Genomic DNA, 18882 nt, shown 5'->3' with positions numbered 1-18882 from the left:
CTCCACAAATTTCTTGTTAACAAACTATAGTTTTGGCAAGTCGGTTAGGATATCTACTTTGTGCATGACAAGTAATTTTTCCAACAATTGTTTACAGACAGATTATTTCACTTATCATTCACTGTATCACAATTCCAGTGGGTCCAGAAGTTTACATACACTAAGTTGACTGTGCCTTTAAACATCTGGAAAATTCCAGAAAATGATGCCATGGCTTTACAAGCTTCTGATAGGCTAATTGACATCATTTGAGTCAATTGGAGGTGTACCTGTGGATGTATTTCAAGCCCTACCTTCAAACTCAGTGCCTCTTTGCTTGACATCATGGGAAAAATCAAAAGAAACCAAGACCTCAGAAAAAAAGTTTGGAAATTTCTCCCAAGGATGAACCAAACGCCTGAAGGTACCACATTCATCTGTACAAACAATAGAACGCAAGTATAAACACCATGGGACGACGCAGCCTCCATACCGCTCAGGAGGGAGACGCGTTCTGTCTCCTAGAGATGAACGTACTTTGGTACGAAAAGTGCAAATCAATCCCAGAACAACCGCAAAGGACCTTCTGAAGATGCTGGAGGAAACAGGTACAAATGTATCTATATCCATAGTAAAACGAGTCCTATATCGACATAACCTGAAAGGCCGCTCAGCAAGGAAGAAGCCACTGCTCCAAAACCACCATAAAAAAGCCAGACTACGGTTTGCAACTGCACATGGGGACAAAGATTGTACTTTTTGGATAAATGTCCTCTGGTCTGATGAAACAAAACTGGAACTGTTTGGCCATAATGACCATCGTTATGTTTGGAGGAAAAAGGGAGATGCTTGCAAGCCGAAGAACACCATCCCAACCGTGTAGCACGGGGGTGGCAGCATCATGGTGTGGGGATGCTTTGCTGCAGGAGGGACTGGTGCACTTCACAAAATAGATGGCATCATGAGGAAGAAATATTATGTGGATATATTGAAGCAACATCTCAAAACATCAGTCAGGAAGTTAAAGCTTGGTCACAAATGGGTCTTCCAAATGAACAATGACCCCAAGCATACTTCCAAAGTTGTGGCAAAATGGCTTAACCTTTCACGAGTATCAACCCCGTATCCGGGATCACCCCCCACCCCCCCCACACTGATTAGCATCGCTAGCATAGCTTCACAAGTAAATAGTAGCATCTAAATATCATTAAATCACAAGTCCAAGACACCAGATGAAAGATACAGATCTTGTGAATAAACCCATCATTTCTGTTTTTTAAAATGTTTTACAGGGAAGACACAATATGTAAATCTATTAGCTAACCACGTTAGCAAAATACACCATCTTTCTTTGTCCACCATTTTCTCTCTCCACCACTAGCTATCACCAATTCGGCTAAACTAAGATATTGATAGCAACAAACCAAGAAAAAAACTCATCAGATGACAGTCTGATAACATATTTATGGTATAGGATAGGTGTTGTTAGAAAAAAGTGCATATTTCAGGTAGAAATCACAGTTTACAATTGCACCGACCATCACAAATCGACTAGAATTACTAGATAGAGCAACGTGTATGACCAATTTACTCATCATAAAACATTTCATAAAAATAGACAAAGCATAGCAATGGAAAGACACAGTTCTTGTGATTTCAGACCATATTTCAGATTTTCTAAGCGTTTTTCAGCGAAAACACAATAAATCGATAAGTTAGCATACCACATGTACAAACGTTAGTAGAGCATGAATTCAAGGCAAAGGGAGCTATAACGTTATCATCGCCAAAATATATTAATTTTTTCACTAACCTTCTCAGAATTCTTCCGATGACACTCCTGTAACATCATTTTACAACATACATATACAGTTTGTTCGAAAAGGTGCATATTTAGCCATACAAAACCGTGGTTACACAATAAAAATACTAGGAAATCAAGCCTCAATATGTCTGACGTCATCTATCAGAGTGATCTAGTTTAATTGAAAGCTAATCATATACTTGACTAAAAAATACAGGGTTGACAGGAATCGAAAGACAAATTAGTTCTTAATGCAACCGCTGACTTACATTTTTAAAATTATCCTTACTTTTCAATACAGGGTTCGCCAAGTGACGCGATACCAAACAAAATGGCGAAATATGCGTTTAAAATATTTCGACAGAACAACGATTTATCATATTAAATATTGCTTACTTTGAGCTGTTCTTCCATCAGATTCTTGGGCAATGTATTCTTTCTTGGGTTTAATCTTCTTTTGGTCGAAAGATGTCCTTTGTCCGTCTAAATGCCCGCTAACGTTCGACCGGGACCCCGAAATGTGCCCGGTGCTTCACATAGAAATGCATCAAAATCGCACTAAACGGATATAAATTGCTATAAAACGGTTTAAATTAACTACCTTATGATGTTTCTAAGTCCTATATCGAATTAAATTACAGACGGATACATTTTACGTTGATAACCGAGCCTTTGAAAATGGCATCCGGAGGTGTCTTCCTGCGTAAAGGCGAGCGTCGAAAGGGGGGCTACCCTCACTCCTTGGTCCTTTATAACCTCTGAGAGCTACGCAGAAGGCCCATTCCACTTCTCATTGGTTACTGACATCCAGGGGAAGGCGGGTGCAGTTCGTGTCGTTCCATAGGATAGACACAGACTTTTAAAACTGATCTGAAATCAGAGCTTCGCTCTCAGACCTTTCACTGTCTGTCATGGATTTCGCTGTAGAAAGAGTTCTGGGTCACCCACAGACATCATTCCAACTTTGTATGAAACTAGAAAGTGTTTTCTATCCAATAGAATTAATAATATGCATATTGTACGAGCAAGAATTGAGTACTAGGCAGTTTAATTTGGAGACGACAAAATGCTAATTCGGAACAGCACCCCCTGTAGTCGCAAGAAGTTAAGGACAACAAAGTCAAGGTATCGGAGTGGCCATCACAAAGCCCTGACCTCAATCCTATAGAACATTTGTGGGCAGAATTGAAAAAGTGTGTGCTAGCAAGGAGGCCTACAAAGTTGACTCAGTTACACCAGCTCTGTCAGGAGGAATGGGCCAAAATTCACCCAACTTATTGTGGGAAGCTTGTGGAAGGCTACCCAAAACGTTTGACCCAAGTTAAACAATTTAAAGGCAATACTACCAAATACTAATTGAGTGTATGTAAACTTCTGACCCACTGGGAATGTGATGAAAGAAATAAAAGCTGAAATAAATCACTCTCCACTATTATTCTGATATTTCACATTCTTAAAATAAAGTGGTGATCCTAACTGACCTAAGATAGGGAATTTAAATGTATTTGGTTAAGGTGTATGTAAATTTCTGACTTAAACTGTATGTTAAGTTTGCATGTTTCTGTGACAGCTTGCGCGTGAAACCTGATAGTCCTAAATGGAGGCTGTTGCAGAGTTGCGGGTTATTTGTTAAGTTATAGAGCTGACAAATTCCTCTAATGATTTTCCAAGAGAATTTCTCAATATTCCTGAAAACAAATTTACTGTGGTTGAAAAAAATTGTTGTTTCAAAACAGATCTTTCAAATAGACAATACATTCCTCCTTGTTGGGCTTTGATATTAACTCGAAAGAAAAAAATCTGGGTGAAAGAAAATTGCAGGAAAAAGTTTAATGCCATTTCCACTATTACGTTTCTCAATAAGTGGTTTCTTACTTTACTTCAATCCATATTCATCCTCATAAATATTTGACCCTGGGATGAGACAGGTCACATCAAAACAAACCACCTTATAAGAATATCAAATGTCCTCCATCTTCCTGGCTAAGTCTACCTCTTCAGTGACAGGCGAGGAGGAAATGAGTGGCCCGTCTCTCACCTCCATGATTATCCTCACCTTGTGGAGGCCTGTGCATGTCTCTATTGCGGAAGTCTGCTCCATGTGGGTGCACAATAGTGATGTGAGGGGGGGTGATAGTTACATATTGGGATATTATTTTTTACAATATATCGTATCGACAATATCGCAATATTATTTTTGTGCTAGTTGGCTGTACCTGCACCAAAACTCAAGTATTTCATTTCATAGCCTGTTCTCCATCATCTTTTTAAAATAGGGAGCTACTTTTTCAACACTTTTATTTCCATGACGATCAAAACTTGTTTTCTCATGGCTCTCTCTTGTCCCTTTGCAGCAGACATATGGTGAGCAATATGTTTGAAACATCGAATTGCTATAAAAATCACAATACATATCGTAGCGGCACCTAAGTATTGTGATAATATTGTATCGTGAGGTCCCTGGCAATTTCCAGCCCTAGTGCACAAAAGGCGCTATGTCCTGTAACTGTGGGACCTGGAGAGAGTAGTGTCCTGTGTGAAGCACCCACCCTGCTCATCAAACGTAAACAGCTCTACAATTCAAATTAAATATTTCAACACCCACAACACAAAGACCTGCATTTCATATTTCAACACCCACAACACAGATCCTAGAGAAACCGTTGGTGCAGAAGTTGTCAGGACTTGGAATTGACTTGAGCGTTTTTAAGAAGAGAATAGCTGTAACACCCTGGTATATCCTGACATCTAGTGGGGGACAAGGAGTACTGGAAGTGAGATACGATAACGTCTCCGTGGTCTGTTGTCGTTGTATGAACATCTTTCTATTGACAGCTGGTCTTTATGTTACAGCTGGTCTTTATGTTACAGCTGGTCTTTATGTTACAGCTGGTCTTTATGTTACAGCTGGTCTTTATGTTACAGCTGGTCTTTATGTTACAGCTGGTCTTTATGTTACAGCTGGTCTTTATGTTACAGCTGGTCTTTATGTTACAGCTGGTCTTTATGTTACAGCTGGTCTTTATGTTACAGCTGGTCTTTATGTTACAGCTGGTCTTTATGTTACAGCTGGTCTTTATGTTACAGGTGGTCTTTATGTTACAGGTGGTCTTTATGTTACAGGTGGTCTTTATGTTACAGGTGGTCTTTATGTTACAGGTGGTCTTTATGTTACAGGTAGTCTTTATGTTACAGGTGGTCTTTACTCACGGATATGCTCCAGATTTGCATCCCGTCGGCATAACCAATCATGAGGCAGAGAGGAGGGTCACTGCTGCCACTGTGCATCTCCAGGAACTCAGGGGAGCGGGACGTATCTGATGGACACACAGCAAAACACAAAGGAAAGTTATACATTTATGTACGAATAAAGAACATGAGCTGGCGCACACCCAGAAAAATGTGTTTCTGTGGAGGTGCTGACTAATGGCGAATAAACTATTAAAACAACACAAATATTAAAAATATCTCATCACCTGTTCATGTGGAAAAGCCTACGTAGGACTAACGAAAAGACAATTAAAACAACGCATAGCTGAACACTGCAGCTCAATCAGGTGTAAGAACACTGACTATCCAGTAGCAGCTCACTTTGTTGAAGCTAACCATCCCATCTCCTCCCTCAAATACACAGGCATTGAGCATGTTACTCTGCCAAGGAGAGGTAACGTCAAGATCCGACTACTACAAAGGGAGGCTTACTGGATATCCTATCTAAAAACATTGACCCCTAGTGGTCTCAATACTGAGTTTGATCTCAGGCACTTCTTATGACCAAGTCTTATAATTGTATATATTCTTTCTACAGCTTATTAGCGTACAGCTAATATGTTCCCCCTGTTGATGCTTATTATACATTAAGGTTGAACCAAAAGATTACATGTAACAAATATGAAATGAAATACGAAACAATTAAACATGTGAAATTGAATAAAACAATAATGTATGTTGATGCTAATATTATGTACAATATTCGATGATGTTTCTATATGATAACAATAGCCTAATATATTTAATGTCATAAACTATTGTTTTTTTGACAGTTTCACTAATTAATTCGAATTAACTTAATCATTATGACACACCCCTCACTATTGTCTTTGGTAGCACTAATTGCACTGTTTGTCTACATAACCTGGTTCAAGTATTCATGACATTACCCTGAAAAAGGCACATGATGCCAAAACGTTGGTAAATATCCAATAAATTACTGGGAGTTTATATATGGACTCTATTTTGATAGTTTATACATTTATATTCAGTCAACTCTGTAGACTGATTAAAACTTATTTTGATTTGACTATCAAAATAGAGCTGCCTGACAGTGATATTTACCATATGTTCAAATCAGTGAAGTAAGGAGGGGGTCTGATCCAAACCTGGGCATTTCTGTAGCGGGCTGCATCCCAGAGACCCAGACATCATAACTGTTGTATGTGCCTGTGTCGTGTATGTATCTGTGTCAGTGTATCTCCCCACAAACATACATTGAGAATACAAAACAGTAGGAACACCTTCCTAACATTGAGTTGCACAACCCCCCCAGCACCTACAACCATAACCCTTTCAAAAGGCAGATACATCTTTTGTCTTACCCATTCACCCTCTGAATGGCACACACAATCCACGTCTCAATTGTTCCAAGGCTTAAAAATCCTTCTTTTAACCCATTTCCTCCCCTTCATATACACTGATTGAAGTGGATTTAGCAAGTGACATCAATATGGGAGCATAGCTTTCACCTGGTCAGTCTGTAATGATAAGAGCAGGTGTTCTTAATGTTTAGTATATTCTGTGTATAATCAGTTTATAAAATACATTTTACTGCTATGTTTGTTGCTGCTATCTAAAATGATGAATCCTGGTCCAAAGAAACATGACAATTTGTCTTTGTCGAGTTCAAAAATATTTTTGAATGAACTGTTTCACATTGTAGAACAATGTTTGGGGTTTAAGTGTTCCAGTGCATTCTTTTAAATAATATTCAACCCTAGCTACTTTGAATGTGTGTCAACTCTAGCCGCTTTTAATGTATTTCAACTATTCCTTCCGTATGGAACCATTTGCTTTACATTGACCATGCAAAGCAGGAACAGTGGAGTTCTAATTGAGTCCTCTTCAAAGGTTAGCGTAAATAACAAAGTGGTAGAATGTTTTATAAACACAGCCAATGATGCTGTGTCTAATCAACACATCTGCTGTCAGATTGAGGGAGAGATCTGGTGTGTGCGCGCACACAAACACACGTGCCGTTGAGATACATCAGGCCTGTCACTCAAAGTCCTTACAAGAAATGAACCATCAAATGGTTGACAAACAACGCCTGCCAAAGGAACTATTCATGTGTCACATTTAAACTGTTTTCTTCCCAGGCATTCTAACAAGAGGCCACTTATCAGCATATTTCAGGACACTCCAAATATTCTTGAACCTGTTTATATATATATATATGGTTTAACCTAATCTGTAGGTAACCTAACCTAATCCATATATATATATATATGGTTTAACCTAATCTGTAGATTAAAAATACCAGACAATAATGAGGCAAGTTATCACTTGTTATCAAAATGTGTGTGTCCACCTCAAGGGTGAACAAAAGACAGTCGAGGGGGGAAGCTTTGAAACTGTTCTTAGACTTACCATTGAGGTCAGCTTTCTCAAATCTGACCCAAACTATTTTCTCTTTTTCATCAGTTGGGGGTGCACCTGTGTATGCCTTGAATAGACAAAATTAAATCAGATGAAATTATTACTGCAGTCTGTTCATGTCATAGAATTAAAACTAGGAACTTCAATAGGATCTCTGTGGATAATGTGTGATTTAGTTAATAATATAGTTATTACGCCCTATAAAAATACCATTGACAGCCTGAGTAAACTAGTCAATCTGGTTAATGGTAACATGTAAACGTAATATACATTGATGTTACTGGAGAAAAGACGACAATCAATTGAAACAGTCTTACCTGAGGGACCACATCTTGGAGGAAGGTCACAACACTCTCCATATACGACTGCTCACTGTAATAACATAAGAGCATTACCTTGCTGAATGTGTACAGTACCAGTCAAAAGATTGGACACACTGCACTTGAAGAAATGTTCTAAGTTCTTGAAACATTCCGCATTGACTGACCTTCATGTCTTAAAGTCATGATGGACTGTAATTTCTCTTTGCTTATTTGAGCTGCTCTTGCCATAATATAGACTTGGTCTTTCACCAAATAAGGATAGCTTCTGTATACCACCCCTACCTTGTCACAACACAACTGATTGGCTCAAACACATTAAGGAAAAAATTAATTCCACAAATGAACTTAAATAAGGCACACCTGTTAAATTAAATGCATTCCAGGTGACTACCTCATGAAGTTGGTTGAGAGAATGCCAAGAGTGTGCAAAGCTGTCATCAAGGCAAAGGGTGGCTACTTTGAAGAATCTTAAATACAATTAGATTTGTTACTACACGATTCCATGTGTTATTTCATAGGTTTGATGTCTTCACTATTATTTTGCAATGTAGAATATAATATAAATAAAGAAAACCCCTTGAATGAGTAGGTGTGTTCAAACTTTTGACTGGTACTGTATACATACCTATAAGTATAACGTTTAAAATGATTGCCATGAAGGTAGTGTATGCATAAGTATTATCTTTGCACTTTATTCAGTCAAATTGCTTGCAGATAACACTGTAACGCCATCTCTACCTCAGAAAAGTGGTAAGGAAATATATTGAACCAGATCATATCGATCCATAGCACTGAAGCATGTCTGAAACCGATGGTTAATAACAACCATCATGTGATGTTAGGTAATGTCATGTCTTTGCAAGGGGAAACTTGTATTAGTTGGCAGCCCAGACCCATCCAGTGGAATTTCTGAAAACCTATTATTGTGTGTGTGTGTGTGTGTTTATTGTGTGTGTGTGCGTGTCCTTACGTGGCAGCTTGTGCTCGCACCACAACCCCTCCAGCACAGCGGCTTGGTCTGCGCGGGGAGTCTGATGCCATTTTGTCTCCAAGTCTTTATCCTATAGAGGAAAGAACATAACCATTAAACCCTGCTATTAGCTGATTGTAATTTATGTCTCTATTTCCATAAAGCCCGAGACCAGTAGATTTCCGTATAGGGCATAAATTGGACACAAAAAGTCTAAAACAGATTCCTACCACTTTTGGTTGTACTAATAGAACATTTTGTACTACAATATGTAGGCCTACCGGTACCCCTGACAGGCAACACAGTAAACCACGCCCCCACCCAAACAAACCTACCTGATATAACCAAGATTAGGGACAAATCACACTCCTATGAGTTCTAAACACATTACATTCAATAACTAGGATGTAGATCTGCTTTTATTTTCAATACGTTTCCTGTATCACATACCAATATGAGCTTGATTACCTTTGCTACATAAAAGTATCTAAAGGTTGTCATTAAAGCAACAAAGAGTGAAAATGTTGTTCACTGACTACAGCTCAGCGTTCAACACCATAGTGCCCTCCAAGAACATCACTAAGGTAAGGACCCTGAGACTGAACACCTCCTTCTGCAACTGAATCCTGGACGGGCCGCCCCAGGTGGTGAAAGTAGACAACACATCTGCCACGCTGACCCTTGACACTGGGGCCCCTCAGGGGTGTGTGCTTAGTCCCCTCCTGTACTCCCTGTTCACCCACGGCCGCGTGGCCAAGCACGACTCAAAAACCATCAAGTATGCAGACGACACGATGGTGGCAGGCCTGATCACCGATGACAATGAGACAGCCTATAAGGAGGAAGTCAGAGACCTGGAAGTGTGATGCCAAGACAACAACCTCTCTCAACATAAGCATGACAAAGGAGCTGATCGTGGACTACATTCACATCAACAAGGCTATAGTGAAGCGGGCCGAGAGCTTCAAGTTCCTCTGTGTCCACATCTCTGATGATCTATCATGGTCCACACAACAACACAGTCATGAAGAGGTCTCGACAACACCTCTTCCCCCGCAGGTGGCTGAAAAGATAAGGCATCACCCCTCAGATCTTCAAAAATGTCTACAGCTGAACCATTGAGAGAATCTTGACTGGCTGCATCACTGCTTAGTACGGCAACTGCTTGGCATCTGACCAGAAGACGCTACAGAGGGTAGTGCGCACGGCACAGTAAATCACCGGGGCAGAGCTCCCTGCCATCCAGGACCTCTGATAGAAGGCCCTAAAAATTGTCCAGCTACCCAAGTCATAGACTGTTCTCTCTGCTACTGCACGGTAAGCGGTACCAATGCACCAAATCTGGAACTTATGCGACTACAATGATCTCCCTTTGTGTCTAATTTGAAACTGTGCAATTCAAAAGTGACTGTGTTCTAGGTAATGTGTTTGTATTGCTATTTACTGTTAATTGTTAATGTAGTGGCTAACTGTTTTCTTTCCTTGTGTAGTGTTGTTAGCCAGCTGTCAGTCTGTGAAAGCACTTGTTAACCAGTAGGAGAGAGGGGTAAGTTGAATTTTTTACATTCAGCATCACTCCGTCAAGGGAAATATAAAATTGTTTCTAACAAAGCTACATATATTTCAGGATGTTGTGTATCCCTGGAAATAATCTGAAATTAAGTCAACATTACAGTTTGTCCAAAAAAGTGGTCTCCTGGCACAACTTACCTTGGGTATGGGATAAGTTGAGCTGCAGGACAGTATACATTATGCCGCCTAAATATGTCTGCACTGAATTAAATATTACCATTACCTTTTTAAAACCATGTCCATCTTTATTTCCCAAACACAATTCAACACACCCGCTTTTTGTCTTAATTTTAACCCTGTTGTTACCTCATATCCCAGTGATAATGCCTTGCGTCATGCCTGGGAAGAAACACTTCAATTTGTTCAACTTGCCATTGGCAAAACTTAACCCATGCATGCGTGCATGCATATATAAGCCCACACAGCTACAAGGATGCACTTTCATGCTAGGTTTAGGACTTCATATTGAAACTTATAGGAGACCCCAATTGATTTATAGAAATGATCTACTTTGGTTTTGATACAAGTATTATGAAACCTCTAACAATAAATTAATTTGACTTGGTGAAAATCTTTGTTTTTTTACTTGCTGAGCACCATTCCATGCGTTTTTTTCCTTCACAGACAACATGAAATGATGACCTCTAAGCTAAATATTTGGTCAAATGACACATTTTGTGTATGGTTTCCTAGAAGGGTGGCTCAACGTACCTGTTTAGCTCAATTTACGCCACTCTCCCCTAGTTACGTTAGCTAACTTAGAGCCCTCTTGCGGTTTGGTTTTATGTTTGTAGCTAATAAGTTTCCCGACAAATGGTTATAGGAACTTGGGTTAATAAACTAACGAACTAATATTGAACAGGTAACGTTACACGAACTACTGCTAGCCTTGTTATTTGCCAAGGATTGCAACATTTGCTATCTTACGTTATCTAGTTAAAGTTGGTTCCTCCAGCTAGATGGCCAGCCTCAAATCACCAACTGAAGACGACTTAGTTAGCTAACAAGCAAGCTTAATACCTGCTGATATGAATAGTTTGAGGGGGTAAATGCCAACATTGTTTGATAAATGTAGCTATAGTAGCTTGCTAAGTTAGCTGTGTCAAGAACAAGAGTCAGAGTCCTGTGTCTGAGAAAGCAGGTAGCTAACCACCACCAGACAACATAAATTGTCAAACACCAGAAGCTACATCTATTTATTAAATATCATTCGCTTAACCAATTAATTTATATGGTATTCAATACATACCTAGTGTGTTGTTTTCTAGCTAACGTTAGCTTCTTTAGTTCAACGGAGCTCCTTAGCAAATGCCACAAAACAGTGGGAAAACAGTAGAGGTGTTGAAGAGACCAATGGCAGCATTCCTGTGCATTCATCAAGCCAATCAGGGTACGACAGAGGCGGTGTTGTAGGTCCTCGACCAATCAGAGTGAACAATAATACCGTTTCTTGTGAACTGTAAGCGTGGTCGCAATATTGGGGAAAGCTTAGTGAGATCTGACCTGCCCCCTGAGCCCACTCAGACACCCATTCCAAATGAAAGATACAAATATGGCGCATGCGCAAAGTGCAACAGCACTACAAAAACATCCTTCTTCAGACACCCACATACGGGTCGAAAAGTCCCTGTGAGGGGTATCATCTCATGCAAGACAAAGGGAGTAATCTATCTCATCACCTGTTCATGTGGGAAAGCCTACGTAGGAAAAACGCATAGCTGAACACCGCAGCTCAATCAGGTGTAAGAACACTGACTACCCAGTAGCAGCTCACTTTGTTGAAGCTAACCATCCCATCTCCTCCCTCAAAATACACAGGCATTGAGCATGTTACTCTACCAAGGAGATGAGCTAAGTGGAGATCCGCCTATTGGACATCCTCTCTAAAACCATTGACCCCTAGTGGTCTGAATATTAACTTTGATCTCAGGCCCTTGTGACATTTTTTTATTCTCTCTCCTCTCTCTCTCTCAAGTCTTATAAATTGATATATTCTTAAAGACATTGGAAACAATTACATATATATGTGAAATGTATTTAATAATGTATGTTGATGCTAATATTATGTACAATATCTAATTATGTTTCCATATTATAATAGACTAATACAGTTGAAGTCGGAACCTTAGCCAAATACATTTAAACTTAGTTTTTCACAATTCCTGACATTTAATCCTAGTAAAAATTCCCTATCTTAGGTCAGTTAGAATCAACACTTTATTTTAAGAATGTGAATTGTCAGAATAATAGTAGAAATAATTATTTATTTCAGCTTTTATATCTTTCATCATATTCCCAGTGGGTCAGAAGTTTACATACACTCAATTAGTATTTGGTAGCATTGCCTTTAAATTGTTTAAAATGGGTCAAACATTTTGGGTAGCCTTCCACAAGCTTCCCACAATAAGTTGGGTGAATTTTGTCCCATTCCTCCTGACAGAGCTGGTGTAACTGAGTCAGGTTTGTTGGTCTCCTTGCTCGCACACGCTTTTTCAGTTCTGCCCACAAATGTTCTGTAGGATTGAGGTCAGGGCTTTGTGATGGCCACTCCGATACCTTGACTTTGTTATCCTTAAGCCATTTTGCCACAACTTTGGAAGTATGCTTTGGGTCAATGTCCATTTGGAAGACCCATTTGCAACCAAGCTGTAACTTCCTGACTGATGTCTTGAGATGTTGCTGCAATATATCCACATAATTTTCCTCCCTCATGATGCCATCTATTTTGTGAAGTGCACCAGTCCCTCCTGCAGCAAAGCATCCCCACACCATGATGCTGCCACCCTCGTGCTACACGGTTGGGATGGTGTTCTTCGGCTTGTAAGCCTCCCCCCTTTTCCTCCAAACATAACGATGGTCATTATGGCCAAACAGTTCTATTTTGGTTTCATCAGATCAGAGGACATTTCTCCAAAAAGTACGATCTTTGTCCCCATGTGCAGTTGCAAACTGTAGTATTGCTTTTTTTATGACGGTTTTGGAGCAGTGGCTTCTTCCTTGCTGAGCGGCCTTTCAGGTTATGTCGATATAGGACTCGTTTTACTGTGGATATTGATACTTTTGTACCCGTTTCCTCCAGCATCTTCACAAGGTCCTTTGCTGTTGTTCTGGGATTGATTTGCACTTTTCGCATCAAAGTGCGTTCATCTTTAGGAGACAGAACGCATCTCCTTCCTGAGCGGTATGACGGCTGTGTGGTCCCATGGTGTTTATACTTGCATACTATTGTTTGTACAGATGAACGTGGTACCTTCAGGAAATTGCTCCCAAGGATGAACCAGACTTGTGGAGGTCTACAATTTTCTTCTGAGGTCTTGGCTGATTTCTTTTGATTTTCCCATGATGTCAAGCAAAGAGGCAGTGAGTTTGAAGATAGGCCTTGAAATACATCCACAGGTACACCTCCAATTGGCTCAAATTATGTCAATTAGCCTATCAGAAGCTTCTAATGCCATGACATAATTTTCTGGAATTTTCTAAGCTGTTTAAAGGCACAGTCGACTTAGTGTATGTAAACTTCTGACCCACTGGAATTGTGATACAGTGAATGATAAGTGAAATAATCTGTCTGTAAACAATTGTTAGAAAAATTACTTGTGTCATGCACAAAGTAGATGTCCTAACCGACTTGCCAAAACTATAGTTTGTTAACAAGAAATTTGTGGAGTGGTTGAAAAACAAGTTTGAATTACTCCGACATAAGTGTATGTAAACTTCTGACTGCAACTGTATATTCCATGTGCTGTAAACTATTGTCTTTTAACAGTTTCACTCAATTCATTCTAATCAACCTAATAATTATGACACACCCCTCACTATTGTCATTGGTTGATCTAATTGTACTCTTTGTCTATATAACCTGTTTCAAGCATTCATGACATTACCCTGAAGGCATAGTGATGCCAAAACGTTGGTGTTTTACCCAATAAATTACTGGAAGTTTATGTATATATAGAGAGAGAGACAGTGTGCGACTCTCTTTATCTATTTATATAGCTTAAAACCTCTAACGAGTCTCCCTCCCGGATCCGGGATCCTCCTCATCAAAAAAGCTGACTAGCATAGCCTAGCCTAACGGGACAGGGATATCATATAATATAATTTCATGAAATCACAAGTCCAATACAGCAAATGAAAGATAAACATCTTGTGAATCCAGCCATCATTTCCGATTTTTAAAATGTTTTACAGCGAAAACACAATATGTATTTATATTAGCTCACCACAATAGCCAAACACACAACGCCATGTTTTCACCATGTTTCCACCGCATAGGTAGCTTTCACAAAACCCACAAATAGATACAATTAATCACTAACCTTGAACAACTTCATCAGATGACAGTCTTATAACATCATGTTATACAATACATTTATGTTTTGTTCGAAAATGTGCATATTTGAGGTATAAATCGTAGTTTTACATTGCAGCCACCATCACAAATAGCACCAAAGCAGCCAGAATAATTACAGAGAGCAATGTGAAATACATAAATACTCATCATAAAACATTTATGAAAAATACATGGTGTACAGCAAATGAAAGATAAACATCTTGTGAATCCAGCCAATATTTCAGATTTTTTAAGTGTTTTACAGCGAAAACACAATATATATTTCTATTAGCTCACCACAATAGCCAAACACACAACGCCATTTATTCACCGCCAAAATAGCTTTCACAAAACCCAGAAATAGAGATAAAATTAATCACTAACCTTTGGACAACTTCATCAGATGACAGTCTTATAACATCATGTTATACAATACATTTATGTTTTGTTCGAAAATGTGCATATTTAGAGGTACAAATCCTGGTTATACATTGTGAATACGTAGCCACAATACGCCAAAATGTCCGGAGATATTTTGGACAGTCACCTAATCTAACCAAAGAACTCATCATAAACTTTACTAAAAAATACATGTTGTACAGCAAATGAAAGATACACTGGTTCTTAATGCAACCGCTGTGTTAGATTTTTTAAAATAACTTTAGTACAACATACAGCATGCAGTATTGTGAGACAGCGCTCACATATTCTCCGCCTTGTTGGAGCCAACATTTACCACAAAAATACGAAATAACATCATAAATATTCTCTTACCTTTGTTGATCTTCCATCAGAATGTTGTGCAAGGAGTCCTAGTTCCAGAATAAATCGTTGTTTGGTTTTAGAATGTCCATTTCTTCTGTCGAATTAGCAACTTTGGCTAGCATTGTGGCGCGAACATGCCCATCAACTCTTGGCGCCTGGAACGAAAAATTCCAAAATTCCCAATAGACGTCGAATAAACTGGTCAAACTCGGTTGAAAATCCTACTTTATGATGTTCTTCTCATATGTATCCAATAAAATCAGAGCCGGAGCAATTCGTCGTGTATACCGAACGCTTTTCAGAAGACAATGTGAGGTTCCCGGCGCCCAGTTGAAGACTGACAAAAGAGCGGACCTGTCACTCCAAAAGCTCTCATTCGGCCTCACATCAAGCTAGACACCCCATTCAACCTTCTACTGCCTGTTGACATCTAGTGGAAGGCGTATGAAGTGCATACAGATCCATAAATATAAGCCAGTTGAATAGGCAGGCCCTGACACAGAGCCCCTTTTTCAGAATTTTCACTTCCTGTCTGGAAGTTTGCTGTCAAATGAGTTCTGTTTTACTCACAGATATAATTCAAACAGTTTTAGAAACTTCTGAGTGTTTTCTATCCAATAGTAATAATAATATGCATATTGTATGATCTAGAACAGAGTACGAGGCCGTTTAATTTGGGCACGATTTTTTCCAAAGTGAAAACAGCGCCCCCCTATTAAGAAGAAGTTTTAATGTAATGTTGTGTCCCATGGTATAGCCTACAATTAGTATACATGGGTTATTTCAGGGGATTTCTACACTGGCAATTTTGAGGCTTAATCTGTGTCTGGGAAACCGGCCCTTAATGAGCAAGTTGTCACAACTTCCACCCAAGGTGGCTCCTCTCCCTGTTCGGGCGGTGCTCGGCGGTCGTCGTCGCCGGCCTACTAGCTGCCACCGATCCATTTTTTCCTTTTCGTTTGTGTCTGTCTGTTTTGTTTACACCTGTGTCCTATTAGTTAATTTCGGTGGGTTTATTAACCTCCGCTGCCTGCTAGTCCTTGTGCATGATTACTTGCTGTTGTTACTTTGTTAGGGGTGCGTGTTTGCGCCACAGGGTTTTCTTTCTCACGGTAGTTGTACCGTTTTGGAATGTGTTTTGGAGTAGAGGTTTCTCCTCAGTGTGTTGCGTTTATTTCCCTGTGTGTGGCGACTTCGTTTGGGCGTGTTCCCCCATCTGTTGTTGTTGAGTTGGGACTTCTAAATAAACAATTGTGCCACTGGGACTTCCTTGCTCTCCTGCTCCTGATTCCTGCACCTCCCTCCTCTTAGGAATCCCGCAACCCCACACCACCGTTCTCCACCGTCTGGGGACCGCCATGGATCAAGTGATGGCGACGATGGAGAGATGGGAGAGGGGTGGCCTGCCTACCCCTACACCAGCCACACTCCAACCAGCACCACCACCTTCTCCGGCGTCATCCGGAGCGGTATTCGGCTCACGCTCCCGAGGGAGTACGATGGGACGGCTGCTGGCTCCTTCGGGAGGTGAGAGCGTGAACGCCCTCGTCTCCTGCCTGTCAGCTCTGGAGTGGGCCAACGCGGTCTGGGATGGACCAGACTCGGCGAGGGACCACTACCCGGGTGAGCGTCTGTTCTATCTACGGCAGGAGACGAGGAGCGCACAAGACTTCGCTCTGGAGTTCAGGACCTTGGCCGCAGGGTGGAACGACAGGGCCCTGATTGACCACTATAGGTGCAGCTAACGTGAGGACGTCCGCAGGGAGCTAGCATGCAGAGATGCTACCCTCACCCTGGACCAGCTAGTGGACATGTCCATAAGGTTGGACAACTTGCTGGCTACGCACAGGCGTCCGGATCGGGTCCTGTTGGTTCCACCCCCCAGCGCCTCAGCTCCAACCCCCATGGAGTTAGGGGGTGCTGCAGCGAGTGCGATCGGAGGTGGAGCCCCTTCCTGCACTGGGTGTGGTCGGAGAGGGCACACTGCCGACCGGTGCTGGAGGAGCTCCTCTGGGAGTCGAGACGGCAAGCCGAGCACTGTTTGGACACCCCAGGTGAGTCAGCACCAGGCTCACCCAGAGCCCCCTGTTGGTCACATGTATGTGTTAATTTCTTTCCCTGAGTTTTCCACCCATTTCCCCCCATAAGGCGCTAGTAGATTCAGGCGCAGCAAGGAATTTTATGGACCGCAGTTTCGCGCATAGGTTAGGGATCCCCCTGGTTCAGATGGACAAACCCTTCCATGTGCACTCCCTAGATAGTCGACCATTAGGGTCAGGGGTGGTCAGGGAGGCCACGGCTCCACTGGACATGGTTACGCAGGGGGGTCATGAGGAGAGAATTAGTCTCTTCCTCCTTGACTCTCCTGCGTTTCCAGTGGTGCTGGGGATTCCCTGGTTGGCTTTTCACAACTCCACTATTTCGTGGCAACAGAGGGCTCTAAAGGGGTGGTCAGAGGAGTGCTCAGGTAGGTGTGTGGGAGTTTCCATCGGTGCAACGACGGTGGACAGTCCAGACCAGATCTCCACCGTCCGCATTCCCCCCGAATATGCCGATTTGGCTATCGCCTTTTGTAAAAAGAGGGCGACCATATTACCACCTCATCGACGAGGGGATTGTGCGATAAACCTCCAGGTAAACGCCGCACTTCCCAGGAGTCAAATGTATCCCCTGTCACAGGAGGAGACGGTGGCTATGGAAACATATGTCTCTGAATCTCTGAGGCAGGGGTATATTCGGCCATCCACGTCACCCGCCTCCTCAAGTTTCTTTTTTGTGAAGAAGAAGGAGGGAGGTCTGCGTCAGTGCATTGACTATTACGGTGGGGTACAGTTACCCGCTACCTCTCATCGCTACGGCGATTGAGTCATTTCACGGAGCACGCTTCTTCACAAAACTGGATCTCAGGAGCGAGTATAACTTGGTGCGTATCCGGGAGGGAGATGAGTGGAAGACAGCGTTTAGTACCACATCTGGCCATTATGAGTACCTCGTCATGCCGTATGGGTTGAAGAATGCCCCAGCCGTCTTCCAATCCTTTGTAGACGAGATTCTCGGGGACCTGCACGGGCAGGGTGTGGTGGCTTATATCGATGACATTTTGATATATTCCTCCACACGCGCCGCGCATGTGTCTCTGGTGCGCAGAGTACTTGGGCGACTGTTGGAGCATGACCTATACGTCAAGGCTGAGAAATGCGTTTTCTCCCAACAGGCCATCTCCTTCCTGGGGTATCGCATTTCCACATCAGGGTTGGTGATGGAGTGTGACCGCATTGCAGCCGTGCGTAATTGGCCGACTCCCACCACGGTAAAGGAGGTGCAGCAGCTTTTAGGGTTTGCCAATTACTACCGGAGGTTTATCCGGGGTTTTGGGCAGGTGGCTGCTCCCATTACCTCACTGCTGAAGGTGCGTCTGCGGTGGTCGGCTGAGGTGGACAAAGCGTTTTGTCGTTTGAGGACTCTGTTTACCGAGGCTCCCGTG

The 18882-nt window shown here is 41.5% G+C and overlaps 1 protein-coding gene and 1 long non-coding RNA gene across 4 annotated transcripts in view; one reads left to right on the top strand and one right to left on the bottom strand.

Annotated features, from left to right (window-relative positions):
• LOC120028558 overlaps positions 1–5120 on the top strand; it is a 40970-nt gene extending 35850 nt beyond the window's left edge. The window contains exon 3 of the long non-coding RNA XR_005473467.1: positions 4979–5120. This is a non-coding gene — a long non-coding RNA (uncharacterized LOC120028558). The remainder of the gene's footprint in view (positions 1–4978) is intronic.
• The window catches only part of bcas3 (BCAS3 microtubule associated cell migration factor), a 317356-nt gene extending 305722 nt beyond the window's left edge, over positions 1–11634 (bottom strand). For all 3 annotated transcript variants that reach the window (XM_038973748.1, XM_038973750.1, XM_038973749.1), the window contains exons 1-5: positions 11550–11634; positions 8729–8819; positions 7753–7807; positions 7427–7502; positions 4994–5100 (exon numbers count right to left, since the gene is read on the bottom strand). In XM_038973748.1, coding sequence (XP_038829676.1) covers positions 4994–5100; positions 7427–7502; positions 7753–7807; positions 8729–8799 — 309 coding nt within the window. In that variant the 5' untranslated portion in view covers positions 8800–8819; positions 11550–11634. The remainder of the gene's footprint in view (positions 1–4993; positions 5101–7426; positions 7503–7752; positions 7808–8728; positions 8820–11549) is intronic.
• Positions 11635–18882: the final 7248 nt, after the last annotated feature.

The sequence above is a fragment of the Salvelinus namaycush genome, chromosome 34 (assembly GCF_016432855.1).
Source record: "Salvelinus namaycush isolate Seneca chromosome 34, SaNama_1.0, whole genome shotgun sequence".
Classification (NCBI taxonomy): domain Eukaryota; kingdom Metazoa; phylum Chordata; class Actinopteri; order Salmoniformes; family Salmonidae; genus Salvelinus; species Salvelinus namaycush.
The sequence above is the reverse complement of the archived record's forward strand: the minus strand, read 5'-3'. Positions and strand labels throughout refer to the sequence as shown.